The sequence below is a fragment of the Drosophila subpulchrella genome, chromosome 3R (genome assembly GCF_014743375.2).
Source record: "Drosophila subpulchrella strain 33 F10 #4 breed RU33 chromosome 3R, RU_Dsub_v1.1 Primary Assembly, whole genome shotgun sequence".
Taxonomy (NCBI): Eukaryota; Metazoa; Arthropoda; class Insecta; order Diptera; family Drosophilidae; genus Drosophila; species Drosophila subpulchrella.
Window position 1 is genome coordinate 15,706,151 of NC_050609.1, and position 19,563 is coordinate 15,725,713.

At 39.1% G+C, this 19,563-nt stretch overlaps 1 protein-coding gene across 1 annotated transcript in view; it reads left to right on the top strand.

Annotated features, from left to right (window-relative positions):
* LOC119548583 (cadherin-87A) overlaps positions 1–19,563 on the top strand; it is a 65,539-nt gene that overhangs the window by 38,084 nt on the left and 7,892 nt on the right. The window contains exons 5-8 of the mRNA XM_037855906.1: positions 18,452–18,514; positions 18,583–18,929; positions 19,030–19,175; positions 19,235–19,542. Of these exons, the coding sequence (XP_037711834.1) occupies positions 18,460–18,514; positions 18,583–18,929; positions 19,030–19,175; positions 19,235–19,542 (856 nt within the window). The 5' untranslated portion in view covers positions 18,452–18,459. The remainder of the gene's footprint in view (positions 1–18,451; positions 18,515–18,582; positions 18,930–19,029; positions 19,176–19,234; positions 19,543–19,563) is intronic.

Below are 19,563 nucleotides of genomic sequence, written 5' to 3' on the forward strand. Positions count from 1 at the left end.
CATAGGAACGATCGGAAAATTTGTGGAAAAATAATATGAAAAAAATTTTAGCTTCGGTGTTTTTCAACATATAACCTCCAACGCTTGGAAATAACATTTTTTAATTAGTTCTGAATTTCGAATTAAATTTTATCAAAATCGGACGACTATGTCATATAGCTGCCATAGGAACGATCGCAAAATTGGTAGGAAAATAATATGAAACAAATTATAGCTTCGGTGTTTTTTAACATATAACCTCCTACGCTTGGAAATAACATTTTTTAATTAGTTCTGAGTTTCGAATTTAATTTTATCAAAATCGGACGACTTTATCATATAGCTGTCATAGGAACGATCGGAAAATTGGTAGGAAAATAATATGAAACAAATTATAGCTTCGGTGTTTTTTGACATATTATCTTATACTATTGGGAATATCATTTTTTGTGTTTTTAAATTTAATAATTATAGCTGCAAGGGTATATAAGCTTCGGCTTGCCGAAGCTAACTTCCTTTCTTGTTTGTAATTGACTTAAGTTAACCTCTGGTAATTTTCTTTGACTTTCAATAAGTTCTGCTTAGATAAATTCCGTTTGAGTTTTCCCAAATTAAAGTTTTCCCCATGCATTAAAGCATCACTCACTTCATTATGTGTTTGCTTAAGTGCACTGTAATGTAGGTATGTGGTTTTTAATTAAGGAAGAATTCCCCAATGACACATTAGGCCCCGAGCATGAATCTAAAAACATAGAACTGTAATTTGTGTGTAGACAAGAAAATAAACTATTACGAATCATGTTAAATAATTGAAACAAATGGGCGAACATTTTTAGCTAACTTTAAGTGGGCTTGAAGAACTTTTTTTGACTTAATTTAACGAAACATGAAGACATAATTAAATTACTTTTAAAATTATTTGTGAATTGGTCTTTACTTAATTGAGTGTAAGACCTATTTAATTTTTTTAAATTTAGATACAATTTCGATCAGTTTTTCCCAATGGGGGCGCACAAATAGAAGCATTCAATTTTCCTGGCAGCATTTCCCCTTTCATTCACTCATCTTTCTTCAATCTTAGCTGTCAGCGGAGCTTTTTCCATTCAGTTCTCGCTTTTTACTCCCTTGAAATAGGGAACGTCTTCATGAAGTTAATTACAAGGAAATGCTGCAGTGATTTTTGCTCGAAAGCAACGCCCCAAAACTGGCCAACGGCCCCAGATGTTTCTTTCGGACTGACCGTCGTTTCCAGTTTTCCTTAGCATTTTCCTTTTCTTTTCTGTGCTTTTTTTTCCATTTTCAAATGTAATTACATTTCATTTTTCTCGCTTCGCTCCTTTTGGGTCGTTTCTTCCCTTCATATTCCCCGGATCTCTGGGGATCTGGAGTCGTTCATTATCCGGGGCCCTGTCCATAACATTTTGTTGCACAGTCGTCGCTAATCTTGGTCGACAAGTTCCAAAACCCCCTCTCATTTCCCCGGGCTATCTGTCCCTGTTTCTTGGCGACTGTTTAAATGTCAGTTAAAATCCCATAAATTCTCCTTAAATGACTTCTGTCTGCCGCAATTTCGTTGGCCCAGCACTGCTCAGCTGACCCTGGCGACATTCGGACGGATATGGGCAAAATGGCCAAGACGAATGGCCAAGAAGAATTGCAGTTGGCTTTGGGCCGGAGCTGAATTAGCTTCTAAGAGCCGGCAAATCTTAGAAAAACTTAAGCTTTAATTCATTCTTAACTCAGAGAGAGAGAGAGAGATAAAAGGGCACTTTTCTTCATTCGTCTTAGTTGGCCAAGAATCAGTTGGCCAAGTAGCAATGGCAAAGCCCGGATTTCTTTGGCTTTCTGCAAGCTCAATGACGCAACATGCAGCTTGAAATTGGAACTTGCAACTAACAACCTGCAACTTGTGCAATTGGTTCAATAAACTCATTAAATGCTCTCTCAACTTTCTGTTTCTCGTTTTAACAAAGTTTTTTTTCGCTTTTCCTTATTCTTTGTGCTTGGCGCAAACTTTTCTGGGCAGAATGGCGGTCATTCGGTCGCCTTTTTGGCTCGTTTTCAACTTGTCGCATTATCCTTTTTATTGTCGTCGACATTTGCAACGCATTATCCTTGGCAGCTATTCTTGTTTTGTTTGTTGGATTGTAGGAGATTTTCCTTATTTTTTCCGGGTTTTTTATGTATTCCGCCAGCGGCCAAGGACTCATAACTTTGTTGGGCAGTTTGACTAATGCGCGGCATAAAAAATGAATCAGTGAAATGGGATTGCATCAAAGTGAATTTTAAATCCATTTAAAAATAGACGCGGGAGTAAAGCCAGCTCACATCATAATTAAAAGTAATTGGATTCGTTTGGAGTTATTAGAGTTTTAGGAAAAACCTGTTAATATGGGGGAAAAACAAGGAATGTATTTCATAGTAATATTACTTTTTAAGGATTATTTTCTCAGAAGTGGTATGTTCATATGTTTTAACATTTTCTCTGTTTTATAGATGTAATTGGAATAGTGGAAAATAATTACTCTTTTAGCTAAAACTAAATAGTCAGAAAAAATCAAGTAATATATTCTCAAACCTGATATATATGTTCCACTCTCCCTCATTTTATAGATGTGAAATGCACATAAACCATTCCATGATCTCATTCGCACTTGTTCCCATTCCCTGCCAATAAATTTTTGGCCCAGAAAGCATTTAACTTATTTGCTATTTGCCTATTTCTGGCTGACTGGCTGGCTTTGTTCCTGTTCCTTGGGCTCTTTGCCAAGCAGGCGGCAAAAACAATAAATTTTGTGTGGGAATTTAAGCGCGGCCACATTTTAATTTGTGGCAGCAACAGCCGCAGCAGCAGCAGCAGGAGCAATAGGTATATGGAAAAGCCACCAGCAGACACCGATTCTATGCCTCAGCCTAACACCTTGGTCCTTTGGTTCCGTTGCACCCCCAACCCCATTCCCCCTCGATTTTCCGGGGAAAAACCGCAGCATTCATCGTTGCCTGGCTGCGGCTAAAGCCTCAACCATAACTATGATAACGAGTGGCTCAGCCGGGGGATTCTAGAGTAAATGGCGGTGGGGGAATGTCAATTTATTTGTTGTGCCCCACCAACCGCAGCTGGCTGACTGGGTGGTTGCCTTGTGTTGTGATTCTTTTGGAGGTTTTGCCAATTTGTCGGCTTCCTTTTTTTTTTTTTTTGCCTTACTTTCTTTCTTCCCATTCCTTTTTTTTTCCTGTACGGGCGTGGAAATTCTTTATGAAAACTTTGTTTACAACAATCAACTCAGAGTCACCCCGTCGCCTACTTACTCCGCCAGTATTGAGTTGACAATATTTTTAATAGAAACTCACAGACTGCCAGCAAAACTTTTATATTTTCCCACTGACTTTGGTAGGAGAGGAGAACTGCGTTCCAAGTTGGGAGTCCCTGCAGCTTGTGTTTGTGTTTCAATTTGTGTGCCTTTTATAGAATTATGCACTTTTACCAGCTTGCCTTGAGATGCACAAGTTGGCCAACAATTTGGAGCCAATTGAGTTGCAACTTTTTGGTTTTTTCCTACCGTTGTCAAGCAGCATGCCAATGGGTGTGATATATGGCTAGATGGTAAAGGTATTTGGAGAGCGGAAGTATTTCATTTCAAATTATAATTGGAACACTAAACTAGGTAGTTCTCAATAACCTAGGATTTCGAGATACTAAAAAATGATATGATATAATATAATACAATAATACTTATTATATGATCTATAAAGTTCCGGTTATAGGTATATGTCTTATATAGTACCTACGATTAAATAATAATAGATAATAAATATTTAAAAACGAATACAACACTTACAACTTGATCTAACATGTTTGAGATACTTGTCTACCCAAGCAAACACCCTTATCAATCTCCTTTTAATTATCTAATTCGTTTTTGTAATTTCCCCGACTAATTTGCAATGCTAATCCCTAGGCAGCTGCACTTCCGATTCGGATTTTAACTCTGATTCCAATTCCATTTCCATTTGCCGTAAAAAGCAGTTTGAATTTGTTTTACTTTCCTTCCATTCGTTTACACTTGCTCCCCCCATTTGGCAGTCCATAAAGAGTTCTCCCCCCAACATCCTCTCCCTCCCTTTAGGCCATTAATTTCTGGCTAAGTCAGGGGGTAAAGGAGCGGTTGTTTGGTGTGGGTTTTCCGGCCAAGGCAATCCCATCATCCATCGAAGGCCATAAAAGTTGGAATGCGAATGCGAATGAGAACAAAATGGTTTACTCGCAATTTACGCTGTTGTGTTTTTGTCTCATTAAAAGCTGTCAATTGTTCGTCATTGTAATTAAACAAGGCTTTTAAATGGGTAAATATTTTGTAAATTATATCGGAGCGGGGTTTTCCTTAAGTGCAGAATGCACACAATCCATTCTGGCAATTTAAAGAATTCATTCGGGTTGACAATAAAGCTTTGCCACTTTTGTTCAACACCTCTTCTTATATGGGGCCTCTGGCAATTTGTAGTCCTTCTTATACCATTTTATTGCAAAAAGGGGGTTCTCTGGCGCCGAAAGTGTGTAATAAAGCTCTGTGTGTGTATATATACGAGGTGATCTTATTCCGTTTCCTGGGGGTGTGGTCAGTAAGCTGCAATGGGCCCTGCTCTTCGGGGACTGCAGTTACCCCCATTTGCAGCGGCGATTATTAAGGGACAAAGTAAGGATTCGTCCTGGGAGTCCTTTTGCCGCAGCGTCATTGTCGATGATAAATGGGTAAGACACAAGAAAGGAAAGAAAGAAGGAATCGTGGACTATTTGCGTAACTGAAATAATTGAAATTTAAGTAAAAGAAGTTCCAGTAAAGTGGCAAGGAAATTGAATAAATATGAGATTTTTTATATTACAAGAATGTTACGTTAAATAAACATATGTCTTGATTTTTTTTATATACATCTACTATTTAAATATATCATGTTCATTTAAAAATTTAAACATACTATAGAAAGCCACTTGAAATCAACTACATTTAACATTGACTATCTTATCATAATATATTATATCCTAAATCCTTACCATCTAACAACAACTAGCCGTCTAAGACCTTAATAAGCTGATCATAAAATCATAAACCGAAATAAAACCAAATCAAATACTATCCAATAAAGGAAGTGGCTAATAAAAGCGGAGAATATTCATGAAAGCTAGTTTTATCCCTACTTCTCGTACACTTCTTCCGGCTTTCGTAGACCACCCACCGCCCCCAAAAAGAGGGCTTAATGCATTATGAGCTTTTTGGCCTTTCGTGCTGCTGGCTCCTCTTCCACTTGAGTTGTGTCAATCCCCGGCTAAGACTCTGTTGCCACAATCAAGTTCATTGGCCAAATCCAACCACACAGGGCAGATGTGGAGAAGCAGGAGATTCGTAGGGACTTATTGTGAAGTATCTATAAAAGTCATTAGACTTAAAGTTTTTACTACGCCAAAGAGGGAGAAATGGGAAGCTGAGCGGTGTGAACGGCTTGAGGTTAACCTGAAGTGATTCGGTTGTGAATTTTCACACCCCTGTCAGGATAACCCCCAGCCATCTTACAGCAATTTTTATTGTTTGCGGAAAGGGGGTGATGCGAAGGAGAAAAGGACAAAGGCTGAAGGAAATAGAAGTTGCTGCAAGGACATATGGGAAAAGCATGTGAGCAACTCGATAAATCAATATTTGAGTGTGTCTGTCCTATGCCTGCAGTACTATAACCCCCTTTCCTACAGCAAATGCAATTGTCTCTGAAGAGGGGAGCTTCCTCCAGTCGAGATTGGTTGGAGGCAACTTGAATCCTGGACGCAGGATGAGTCTGTCGAAGAGGATGCGTCTGCCGAGCCCGTGGCATTTGAGGAAATGGGAGATAAATTTGCTTTTAAAGCGCTTTAAGTGTCGCTCTCGTTGAGTGAAGCCAAAAAATAAAACAAGGAGCCGGGGGCTCTCCACAAAATCCGGAAAAGGACGTAACATTCGCATTCTGTGTTGTTTTTGTTGTGGGTCTGCAGAGGAGCTGATTGCAGGCCAAAGTGGGGTAGCCATTCGCCCTTTTTTCACTCATAAAATATTTCAATATTGTAACAGATTTTTTCCTCTGCTCCTGGCTGGTCGGATTTTGTCATTATTTGCGTATTTGTTGCGCATATTTCATTGTTTTTTCAAGCACTGTGTCAACTTCAAACAAGATGCATCCGAAAAATAAAATAATCACTGGCTTAACAGCAGCCAAACCTTAACTCTATACATAAGCTGTTCCGCGCAAGTTTTTTGTGCAAATTAAATCAAATTGAAATTCAGAAAAAAAAACACAATGCGTATGAAAAATATATAAATCCAATATAAAAACGTATTAAAATTGTATGTAAATCTTTATGGGATGTGTGTATTTGGATTTGGTGGGCGCTAATGCCCAAAGGGTTGCAACTTGCGAGGCTGTTTCACTCCAAGTGGAGAACTTCCAACCAAAATGTGTGCTACAAATAATCTGTTTCTGTTTCCACCCCACGTATTTTTTGCAACATTTACATTTGCATTAAATTTCAATTCGCAAAGAGCGACGGGGGGAGGGGAGGGGCGATCTCCATCCGCTGCTTTACCAGGGAATTTATAACTAAATCCCCGGCATAAGCAGCTCAAATCCAATGGCATTTGCCATGTTCACCCCGTACCGCTTTTGGAGCCCCATTGAGGACGATGATGATGGCGATGCCCACAAAGGAAGTCAGCCGTTTGTGTTGGCCATATGTTGACTGGCGGCTGCAAATCCGCCGTAATTTGAATAGGACTACAAGCGGCGGAATAAAATTCGATTCAGATCCCCTGGAATCTATTTAATGGCCTTCGAAAGGGTTTTCCATTGGATTTCGAAATAAGGAATTTAATTTTATTATTACAATTCAATTTGTTACATTTGTGTCATCTGTGAAATGTGCAATATCTCCTTCTGTAATTCCTTTGATTTGCAGTTGATATCGGGACAGGTTGAGCATTTAATAAAATTCATAAAATATCAGTGAGTAATCCGTACGGGGCACAAATGAAATACAAATTTGCGGTGTGTTTATCTTTGCTTAATTTGAGCTGTTGATTTGTACATTTTTTCTGGTCATAATTAAACCCTTTTTGTCTCGCAAATAGAAGTTGTCATCACTCTGTCCACAGAATATGTATTTCGGGTATCTATTTCCGACATGTTTGCCTCATTTAACCATCATTTGCCATAGATTTGTTTGGCTCTATGCAGTTACAAATCAATTTTCGAAATGATGCGGATGGTGGGGGTAATATAAATCATGTATTATATGTGGATTTGTCTTATTTCCACTATTTTCTATCACGTGTACAGCTGTGCAATTTTATTTTGACCCTTTTCTCGATGTCGTTGTTGATAAGTGCACTTCACGTCCAGGGCGACGTACGTGTGTCCATTTAGTTTCATATATATAAATATCCCTATATATATATGTATATATGTGTTTATACCCACATGAGCAGTAAAATATATTGAAGTGGTATAAGTGCTCCCTGAAATCACTTCCAAGTCTGACGTTACCAGAGCTCCTTCTTCTTCATCTTCTTATTTTTTCACCCACTTCCTTCCACTTGCACTTTGGTGACTTTGTCGTCTTCCTCTTCTTTTTCGACGTCCTCGTCATCGTCGTCTTTATAAAGCACCCCTCCAACATTTTTCCCATCGTCGGTTTTTGTTATTGTTTGTTAATATATAGTTCTGCTTACTGCCGTAGTTGTTGCTATTTTTACCCAGTTGTTGCTGCTGTGTTGCTGTGTGTATGTATTTTGCTCACGTAATAACGATAATAACGCTTATTTCTTTCATTTCTTTATACTTTTTGCCAACCACTTCCGAGGTCCCCTGGTTCTGTTTTTTTTATTTTTATTTTTTTGGGTGGTAAGATGTGTGGGGAGAAGGGCAAAATGTCGTCGGGAGTGGATGCTGCTGCTGTCATGTAATTCTCTTAGAGCTTTAGTAGCATAATATTTATTGTGAAATTTTGTACAGGGTGTGTGAATGAATTTTTTGGGGTATATAAAAAAAGATTTTATACGGTTTTGATTCTTTTTTGATTGTAGAGTTTAGAGTTTGATTTGATTTATTTTTAATATCCTGTCTATACTAGTAAGATATGGTATCCAATTTAATATAACCATGGAATTAGAATTGAATATCCATAAATTAGTTATTGTGACTATCTCAAGATGCAATTTTTATTTAATGTATAGCTTAAGAACTTTACGTATATTAATATTATAATATTTCCAAATTAATATTACAATGGAATTAGAACTTCATTTCCACAGATAAGTTATTGTGACTATCTAAAGTTGCAATTTCTTTTAATGTATAACTTAAGTCCGTTCCATATCCTGACTTTACAAGTAACATGTGTTTAATTTACAATGGAGTTATATTTTAATATTCACAGATATGTTATTGTGACAATTTTTTTTGATTTACAACATAGGTAGATTCCACTTTTGACAGAAAGGTTCTAATCAAAATGGAAAGTGGTCTGGATTTTGGTTTCCCGTTGCACCAAGTACCCACTAGTCGTATACTTAACGTGCCTTACTTCCTTGGTGCTTTGAACCATCAAATGCGCTTAACTGCTTCACTCTGCCAATCTTTTCCTCGTGCTTTCCCCATTGTGACACGCGTGAGGGGGAAATGGCCAGATGAATGGGCCAAAAGCAAATCAGACAAATTGATAAAAAGTCACAAAATGAAGTCAGAGCAAAACACAATAACAGTCACACGAACACGAAGCGCCGTCGAAAATGATAGAACTCCGTGTCTTGAATGAAAGTTATTGTTATTCTTGCGGATTTAGTTTTCGCCTTAATTCATGTTTGTTTTCTTTACGCCTTGTTTGTTTTTCTTTTTATGGTAAGCGGAAATTCTGTTTTCGGAGTCATGGTCACGTAGTGACTTGTAGTGGATCAAATCTACGTGGTTTCTTATCCGACCTAAGACAACAGAAATCGAAAAAAATATGAATTTATTTATTTTAAGTGGGGAATAATATTTTGGGAACATTTTAAAGAGTGTGTTGTATATATTTTTGTACACTTTACGCATGTTATTTTGTCACTTTTCAAATTAATTTGCCACTCAACCGCATTTTACTAATGCCCACTTTCAATTAATCTAAACTAATTGGCCAGAGTTCAAAACTAATGGTTGTAAGCCGTGTGATGGACTGATTTAATTAAGTTTATATTCGACTTAAGCCTTGTTTTTTGTGGGCCACATTTTCCTGACTTTCTTTGTGTGCGTTGCGATAATTATCCGTTCGTTGTCAGACTTAATTGAACTGCAGTCAATGGCAGCGCCAGGAAAAGCCACAAGATACATATCTGCACATGCATTTAAATATGTAATATATGTGTGTACTTATGTATATTACTTACGACGTCACTTGTGGCATGTTTGCATTTGCCATTTCAGGCGCATTAGGGGGCAATTAAATGCTGATGTCTTTCAACCGCTTGTGTAATGCCATGTTTGATGTTTGCCCCTCGATGTTCGATAATTTGGAGTGGAGTGGAGTGAACAGTAGAAGGCCTGGTAATTATGTGGGTGGCATTTGGGGCACGTACAACAAACAATCCCGTAAAATATAAAATACTTATCAGCTTCTGCTCTCTCTCTCTGCTCACCTGTGCGAGGGGAGGGCGTGGAGTTGTGGAAATTCCTGCCAGGCCCTAAGTAGTCATCATCAGTCATGCGTGCGCAGATATTTTAAGTGCTTTCTCCCGGAACGTGCCTCTGGAGCTCCCTGCTCCTGCCCCATTCCAGGAAAGCTTACTATGTGTATAGGGAGCCAGGCGAGGAGCCAGAGATCCAGGTACTATATTATAATGCCTATGCTTACAGCCTCGCCTGACTGGCATTGCAATCCTACACGGAAAAAAAATTGATGAGATATGAAGATGATGTTGATGAAATTCCGAATCAATTCTATTTCCATATGGGGTGAATCACTTTGTCTTTTTGCTCTCAGTCTCGTTCTTACCCAGAGTAATTTTAGAGATTTAAAAGAAAGAATATAATTACTATGCGAATATCATATTAAATCATATCCTTATCGGTTTCTTTCTGTGTACCAACCCATCCAACCCATCCAACCCATCGATTGCCCATCTAACGGGGCAAATGCTTTAGGCCTCGCCGCGCTGCAATGTCTGGTTTAAGGGCCATAATGAATGGCCACTTGAAGCGCGTGAGGGGATAAAGTCGAGGGGAAATTGCCGAGCAGGGCAGCCCAACTGCAATCGAGATGATAGCAGTCGATTATCGATGGAGAAAAGGGGGAGTATAATGCGATTTAAGTTTCAACAGAAGAGCAAAATTATCTATATTTATGGCTGGTAATTACATCTGTGGTTCAAGACAGACTTACTCAAGTAATTGAATACGTTGAAATACTTGTATTTAAGTACTACATATATAATATTGATATATAAGGACCTTTAATATTATGGGGCAAGTTAAATTCCAAAACTTAGAACACTGCAATCGCACACAAACCAATTCTAGATGCACTTTCAAAGGCTTAAATGCAGAAAAGCAGTCTCATATGCATTATGAATGCAGTGAAATAATGGGATGAGTATGCGCCTTTAGTCCTGTTGTTCCTCTGAGTATTGTTGCTTCAGTTATTATGGTTGTTGATACTGTTGGTGGTGTTTTGAATTCGGTTTTGTAACAGGTTGGCTTCTGCTGTGGCCATTGTCACAGCTTTTGCTGCTGCTGCTGTGTGTTGATAATGGGATTGCTATTAAAGTGGAACGAGATGGAGCCGAGAAAATCACAAAACAAAGCTCCGAAAATCTAAGCTGCACACACAGTTTTCCCACCTCCCCCCTCTTTCTTTTGCCCACACATTTTCCAGCGCTTTTCTCCACCCAGGAGAACAATGAGTTTAGAGCAAATACAGAAAAATAAAGAAAAATTGCTGTTGTTCTGTGAGGAAAAACACACTGCATTAGAGCCTGGCGCAAAAAAAACAAACAAACAATTAACCCTGTGGTGTCAACTGGGGTCTGATAAAAACGCCATAAAGTTAATGGTGTGTAGGAAGATTTAGCGAAGAAAAGTTAAGCTTATGGGAAACTTTAAAATATACAAATATTTTCTTAAAGTTCTTAGAAGATCTTATTTATATACATGTAATATTTGAGTTCACCTAGTTGATATTAAAAGAAAGTTTGCAATTTCATTGTTGCCACAAAATTGTTTTGCTTATAAAATTCTTAGCAACTTGTTGGAACTTTTGGTTAAACTTTTCAAATGCATAAGATTGCTAAGAAAATTAAATAATTTTTGATTGAAGACTCCTTTGCAAGCAGTAAATAAATTTAAATTGGTGTAAACTTTAGTGGGTTAAATACTCTTCGAACTTCCTTGAAGGTCAGGCCAACTAATACATTACGGGTCATTTATTTGAAATGCTCTCTACTCGGTCTTGGTCTTCTCACCCCCACTCCTTGGCCATCCCTCGAGCTGATTGTCAAGAGTATGAAATATATCAAAACATTTGGCTGTGTTTGACAAGCAGTCAAACTCCTTGAGCGGCCGCTCGTCAAGTGCTGGGAAATCTGCCTCTCGACGGCACTTTCCAACCACCCCAACCCACCATTTTCCGCCCCGAAAGAGGAGAACAAAAAAGGAAAGGCAAAAAATAAGAGGAATTCGCAAGAAATTTCATTTCCTGATGCTCAACTGGAAACGGCGGTTGGTGGCAACCCAACCCCAACCCCAAAGCTCTGAGCTCGACCCCCGAGCTGTACTCATTTGGCTTTAACATAAAACCAATTTAAACTTGGCCAAGTGGGCCAGGATGGGTACTCGGGAAGGTCTGTTTAACGTTCCTCAATATGCAGACAGACAATAACAAACTACCAAGCTGCCTTTGGATGAAAAACGAGAAAGAAAACCATTTTAATTTCATTTCAGAGCCGTAATTTTAAGTTCGAGTTCCGCACCTGTCCTTGTGTGGGTGTGGGCGGTCTGCCACTTAATACTCGTGGGAAAAACAACAATGGTAATCCTGCCAAAAAAAAGAACAAAAACAAAAAAGGACCAACTGAAGCGCCAAGGCAAACAGCCAAAGAAGAAACTTGATAATAACTCGAACTCGAACTCGCTTGCTTTCTGGCTTTATTCCTTAAGACCCGAAGTTTTTGGGGGGCCAAAAGCAGCTACCCCATCTCTATTCCATTTTGGGAAGGACACGGATGTGGCACGTTTGGCCCACTCATCCCCTTGCTCATCCCGTTTTGTCTTTCATAATTGCGGCGGATTGTGAAAATTAAGCAACTCGCTCATAATAAAAACCAGCATCCTCGACGATAACGATTAAGGCAACAGATTTATAGACACACATGCCGCTTTTCTATACGTGTGGGTTTTTTTGGGAGGGATATCAGATTGTGTGTGTTTTAGCCCCAACAGGTGCCAAAGTCGTTGCTTTTTCCCTTCGCTTCGCAAGGGCCTCACTTTTAGCCCCGATCCCAATCCCTCCTTAGTTAAGTGCAAGTGCAATTTAAATTCCAAATTTGTTAAACTGTCACAAGTGTTTTGAATACGAAATGAGGGAGTCTCACAGAGAGACAGCACGTTACCTAACCATAATAACTATTTGTTACGAAGTTTAGGTTAAGGTAGAGATAAAAGAGAAAGGAATTATTTATATAAGGTTTACCAAAATTGCTATATCATTATTATATTATTGTTTTCTTACAAAATGTTTTTAAAATGGTCTATAAGTTCATTGTAATATATTTTTCATAACCCTGAGCAAAATCTCACTCAAAGAGGTTTTTTAACAGTAAATTGTTTTGTTTAAATAGTGTGGCCAGCATTGTTTTAGATGCAAATCTTCGTGTTAAAAAGTAAACAGCATATGTTCTGAAATTCTTCCAAATTTTTAAACCTGTTGCGTTAATAGACATTTTCAATGCCTTATATATATATATGGCTTACATACATAGTGTGATTTTAACATATTTGACTTGAGGACCTATAAATTTCTTCAGTTCTTATGATGTATATTTTTGAAACGCACCTTTCTTGGCTTATATGGATTGTGTGGGGCCGGGCTAGGCATAATTATACAGCGCAAATCTGTGAAACTGTGAAGGGGCGATGAACGATGGAGGGTGGTACGGATCGGGAGATGGAAAATGGGTGGGTTGTTGGATGGCGTGGCAAGTCAGGTGAATGTGAAAATTGCTTAGTAAAAAATAACAAAAACAAACCCAAAGAAAGAGGAAACTTTGACTTTTGAGCATGGGGATGGTACCTAAACAAACACGGACAGGACAACTTTGAGTTACGATGGCACACGCACATGAAACAGTGTGTGAAAGTGTGTTTGTGCTGCTGTTGGTGTGCGTGTGTGTGCCGTGCATGAGTAATAGTAATGATGTTGGCCCACTCAAGAAGTAGAACAGCCCCCAACCAGGGCTTATGAATAAATTAAGAGGGAAAACCCCACCCAAAACAGCCACCCACTAACAAAATGGGGACAGAAGGCGCAAATAAAAAAGAGCAATTTAAATGCGAACGCAAAAATGTTGAGGCATCTCCAAGGAGGAGAAAAGCTGGGTGGAAGGTGAGATAAGGCCAGGCGGCAACTGAAGATAATGCCGTTTAAATAGAATCCCTGGCAAAGGTTTTTCGCCGGCGACGCTTTGGGCCAAGTAAACTGCAAGACATAAAGAAAATGACGCCACTGACACGGTGGCATAGCTAACTGAAGGGGAGGGGCTGTCACCCGAGGGGAGAGGTGAGGCGATGGGGCGGCACTCGCACAGGTGATTTACATAGCATACTTAAGTGGAGCACTTTGTGAACCCCGCCCCTCCCCTCGCATTTGGGATATCATCATCATCAGTCTCAACAAATGTTCCACACACACACACACACACACAAACAGCCGGAGAAAGAGATAGATAGATGGTAAATGAAAGAGATAGGTATAAAGTGGGAATAAGCTAGGCAAAGGCCAAGTGAAATCATAAAAAAGGAGCATTTTATGAATAAAATGTATTACAAGCGACAGCATACGGAGTTTGACATTTTTATTATGCCAGCGAGGGTAGAAATCAGATAAAAAGAATAACGATGGCGAAGATGAAACATTGATGAGATACACTGTAAACCAGAGGTTTCAATCTGAAAATATGGTATAAGCAATATAAGTAACATATCATAAACCATCGTTTTTATAACCAATTTTGTTTACTTGCTTAAAGGATAAATCGATTTACTTTAGTACTTTGGTATACTGGCTTATAAAAATACACTATTTAGTGAAATTTAAAAACAAGTATTATATACAATTCTTACACATCATTAGACGTCGTATTCAATGTGAAATTGTTTTTATAAATCCCATTTTTGGCGATTACTTATTTTTTTTACGAACCCATAGTTATATTAGGCTCAAATCTAATTATGATGTTATAAAAAAATATTTTATCAACTGGACTTCGTGTTGTAAGAAAACATTTTCACAGTACACTTTACAACATTGTAGTGAAGTTTTTGGCTCTCCACAAAAAAATGTTCCCTTGCCAGCTTTGCCTTCATAGTGAGTCCATTCGTGCGACTAAAGTATTCGGTTTGAGAACTGCGAATAAAGCGAAAAAGTTGCGGATCCCACAAAGTCAAGTGTCAAGTTTGCCAGCCAGGCAGCCATTCGCAGTCGTAGTGGGATTCCCCGGATTAGCGGCGAAAACCGCGCAACAGTGGAGGACAAACAAGTTTTCAGCATTAGTCGTAATCGGATGAGGGGCAAACAAAAAGCATTGGGTGAACCGCTTTGGGTCCCTTGGAGCGCACCTAATTCAATTATTATTGCCACTCCCAAAAGAATGGCTCAGGGCAGCAGAGGACAAAAGCCAAGCTGGCTAAGCAAAATGTATTTTAAATAAATATGATTTATTATGTTTGACATGCCCGAAAAAAGGGGGTGGATGGATGGATGGATGGATGGATAAGACCCAACTGGGGAGGCAATCTGCTGGAAGGACTGCTGCCAAACTGCTGTGCACTCAAAGTAAATTTGACTCAAGGTACACATGGCTTTTTTTATGGTGCCACGAGAAAGGGATTGGGGCAAAAGACCGAGCCCCAGGGATGGATTGTGGCTGTGCCACCTCTCGAAAGGCTTGAATCATCAACAGGTTGGTCGGGGATTCATTGGGGATTGGCCAGAATTTCCGCCGAATCTGTCTGTTTCGGCTTTGGATTGACAAACGTGAAAAGGAAAATACGTAAATGCAATATAAATTTACTGTATGATTGATATTGGTTATGCTCCACCGAACGCGTGTCTATATACGTGGGGTTGTACATCGCATATGTGCATATGGAGGCAGCCTTAATGGCCGTGGTATAATATTGACACAGAGCACAAGAGCTGGCCTGGAAAATAACCAAAAAATATATTGCCAGGAGATTGTGGGCTATTAGCGGTGTGGGGGGAGAGTTTTTTGAGTTCATCGGAGTCGGAAAATTGAGGGAAATGATGGATATCGCACTGAACTTTGCCCAATCCCCCAAATACTTTAAGCCAGTGCAAGTGTGACTAAGTAACTGACTTGTTTGCTTCAACACACATTTTTCACATTCATTTGGAGCTTTAAATAGAATGCAGTGCATAAAGAAAAGTAAATCAAGAGGAAATCTGTTCCGTTTTGCAAAAGATTTTATTCATTTTATTTACACTTGAAATACTCTAAAAACAAAAACCTAAATGAAACCCCAAGAAAAATAAACTATTTAAAAGAGAGTAGAAAATATATAAACTGAAAGTAATTGTATATTTACATGAGTAAAATGGACACCCAGTTTGCATATTTGAATGCATTTCAAGCTTGAAAAGGTGATGAAAATCTGGCAATTATTTCGCTCCGGAAACTTCTCCATATTTGTGTGCAAGGGAATTCAACCACAGGACAGCATACATTTATGTAGCAATTTAATGCGATTCAGTCCAAAATGTCATTGGGATAGTCATTAGTTCCTGACTCACGTGGAGACAATGGAGGTCCATTGGACATTGCCTGGCCTGGGGTCTAAGCCCATAATCCCATAAGATTAACGCACAATGGCTACGAATCTATTCAGTTGGGGGTAACATGATTTAGTCTTCCATAAATTACCACTGTTTAGTTCCAATCAACGGGACAAAGCTCAACTAAACTCCTGGCCAACAGAGACAGTAAGAATATCATTTGAAACCATATATAAGCCCCAAACTATACATCAACAGGGGAATGTATAGCTGGGGGAGATGACAACGTGGCAACTAGTTGAATATGAAATTCAATTTATATTGAACTGTAGAAGAGAGTATCGAAACTGGCGGGTCCTATTACCCAGAACATTAAAATAAATATGAAAGAAAGGAATATTTTAAATCATGATTTGTTTTTTCGTATTCGTATAAATAAGAAAGTTGTAATCTCTATTTTTTTAACAAAGTTCCCAAATTCTAGTTTTATATCCGATGCACAAGCTTAAACACAGTTTGTTCGCCATTAGAGTATTCCGAGTTCCTGTTTGAACTTTTGGCCTGCGGTGGTGGGGATTTGGGGTCGGATCCCGTTTCGTGACAAGGGGGAATAAGTTTAAGGCCAAGTTCGACAAACCCTCTGCAGACCCGAAAACAAACCCGCTTAACCCTAAAATGCTGAGTTTATGGTCAGTGCCGGACGACTGCAGAACGCTTGTAGGTGAATTTATGTACCTAACTCAGCCAGACAGCCATACTTACTCTCTGGAGGTGTGTGCTTTTGCTTTGCTCGTGCTTGTGCTGTGCTTGTGCTTGTGCTTGTGTTTGGGCTTGTGCTCGTGCTGCCCATTTAGGCTCTTGGCCAGTGTTGTAAGCAAATAAACCCACACAAAACATGGTCCAAACTGAAAATATTTAGTCGAGCTTTTATGCATAACTAATTGGCTCTGCCTGGTTTTGGTTCTCGCTCGTGTTTGCTGCTCCTCCTGCTTATGCACTAGCAGAAAAGTTCAGAGAATGCAGTTGGAAAAGAATTTGAAATTTTTAAATATTTTAAAAGCGAATTTGTAACCTATATTTCATTATAAAATCTACTATCAAATGCCAAATAAAATAAAATTCAGATTTAACATAGGATTAGCATAGAATTTAAGGGTTAAATGATCTTGACACTTGATTTATTTTGCACAAACTAACTAGATTTGTTTAAAAAAGTCTTCGTAACCTAAAGAAAAAAGGGTCTTTAGCTAACATTTTCTTTAATCTACATTTTAACTTATGTGTAGGTTGCCATGACTTTTTAAAATAATTCCAGGTTTTTAATAAAAATAAGCGGTGTCATAAAAAAGCTGTTACACCAAACGTTTGTGAAGAAATCGTTCTTTTTATATTTTTTAATGATTCATTATCGAGCTACAAGTTCTTGCTATTTTCATATTTTGTTAATTATCCAAATGGGTTATAAGAACCCCTTTTTTCCCCAAGTGTAATCCTGCTCCTTCGCCCGTTTGTGTGGTCATCGCCTGGTTGGTCCGTCTGCTGGTTGCCAGATATGTGCGCCTCTGGTCCACGGGCTTACAATGCTGGTTCTCGGTTAGGTGGTGCGTGCCGGACAATTGGACGGACGCAACAGGAATGTTGGCGCCTTCGGCGATTCCCCCCCTCGGAATCCCAACCCCACAACACCCCCGCCAACCCGCAGTTAAAGTGCACAATTTGCCACAATGTTGCTTGTTGCCTCTTTTTGCTGTTGTAGTTGTTGCTGTTGTTGTTCCTGTTGCTGCTTGTCATCAACAACGTTATGTTGTTATAGCCATCATCATCAGTAGCCCCACCAACACCACCACCACCACCATCATCCGCATCATCGTTGTCACGCTCTCACTGGCCTGTGTGCATTGTCAGCTAATTGAATTTTCAGCACGAAATGAAATTTAATTTATCTTTATTGTTTGTTTATGCCATCAAATGGGGAAAAAACAAAAACGAGCACAAAGCCGAAAAAAAATCAAATAACAATATACAACACCCTAAAGTTATGATAACAGGTTTTTAATATACTCTGAGGGGGGTTAATAGGTGTTTAACTCCAACGTAGAATTTAAAAAAATTCTCTCCTAAATTATGGACCTTTAAAAAGCCCCCGTTAAAATTTGTTTTTTAAGACTTAAACCATTTCAAAACACAATTTTTAATTGGACAGCAATGAGTTTTTATTGAGGTTAAAAAACATTACTTGTAATAAATTAATACCACCCCTGCTAAGAGCATTCAAATCTTCGACTTCCTATGATATTTTGCTGTTCGAAAGTCTCCGATTTGTCTCGCAAATCTGTTTGGTTTAAGCTTATTGGCTTACATTTTTGGCGAAACTCAAAAGTAAACAAACACTAAGTTTATTCTGTTTTTTCTTTGCAGACCCCAAAATGAAGCTCCCTTTGGGGCTTTTGTTGATCTGTCTGGGCCTGAGCCTGACCAAGGGTGAGTAAAACCGAAAGAAATCAAAAGGAATTCACTTAAATTAAATTTTAAAATATTTTCCCAACCAGGAGAGACGAATTTGCCACCCGTATTTACGCAGACCCTGAATAATATTATCCTTTACGAGAATGTGACTGTGGGTACAGTAGTTTTCCGGCTGGAAGCCTACGATCCTGAGGGAAGTCCTGTAACCTACGGTGCCATAGGCGCTGATCACTTTAGCGTGGATCCAGTATCTGGAAACATAACGCTGATAAAACCACTGGATCGCGAGGAGAAGGATACCCTAAAGTTCCTGGTATCGATAAGGGATCGCGTAGATCCCGAGGGAGAATCGGAGCGGGATAATGTGGTCGAGGTGCCGATCACTTTTATCATTCTCGATCTGAATGACAATCCTCCGGAGTTTCAAAATGTGAGTATGCAACTTTATCACCTATCAGCAATCTTTTTAAATCCTTTATTTACTCCATCCCTCTAATTATTTATTATTATATTTACATATTCTTCTGCAGACTCCCTATGAAGCTGATGTAAACGAAGATGCTGCGGTGGGAACCACTATCTTTGATAAGATTCTTGTTAAGGATAGGGATATAGCTGGCGATAGTCTCGATCTAAAATGCTTGCCACAGCAGCAAAGTCCCGAGGCCTGCAGCAAGTGAGTAGCTCTCGAATAATCTCTTGGAAAGGGAACTTATTTTTTGAATTCCCAACCAGATTCCGCCTGTATGTGACCAAGCGAGAGGCCACCATTTTGGAGGCAGCAGTTGTGCTCAATGATACCCTAAATTACAATCAGCGTATGGTGTACCACTTCCAAATCGAAGCCACCGATGGGCCGCACAAGACCCAAACCACTTTCGAGGCAAGGGTGAAGGATGTGCAGGACAAACCGCCCGTATTTCAGGGCTCCCTCTCGACTGTTATTGATGAGGACAGTCCCATTAACACTTTGGTTCTCACTGTCCATGCCAGAGATGGTGACACTGGAGAACCCAGAAAGATTGTCTATGATCTGAAGACAAGTAAGTAATAAATCAAGTCTT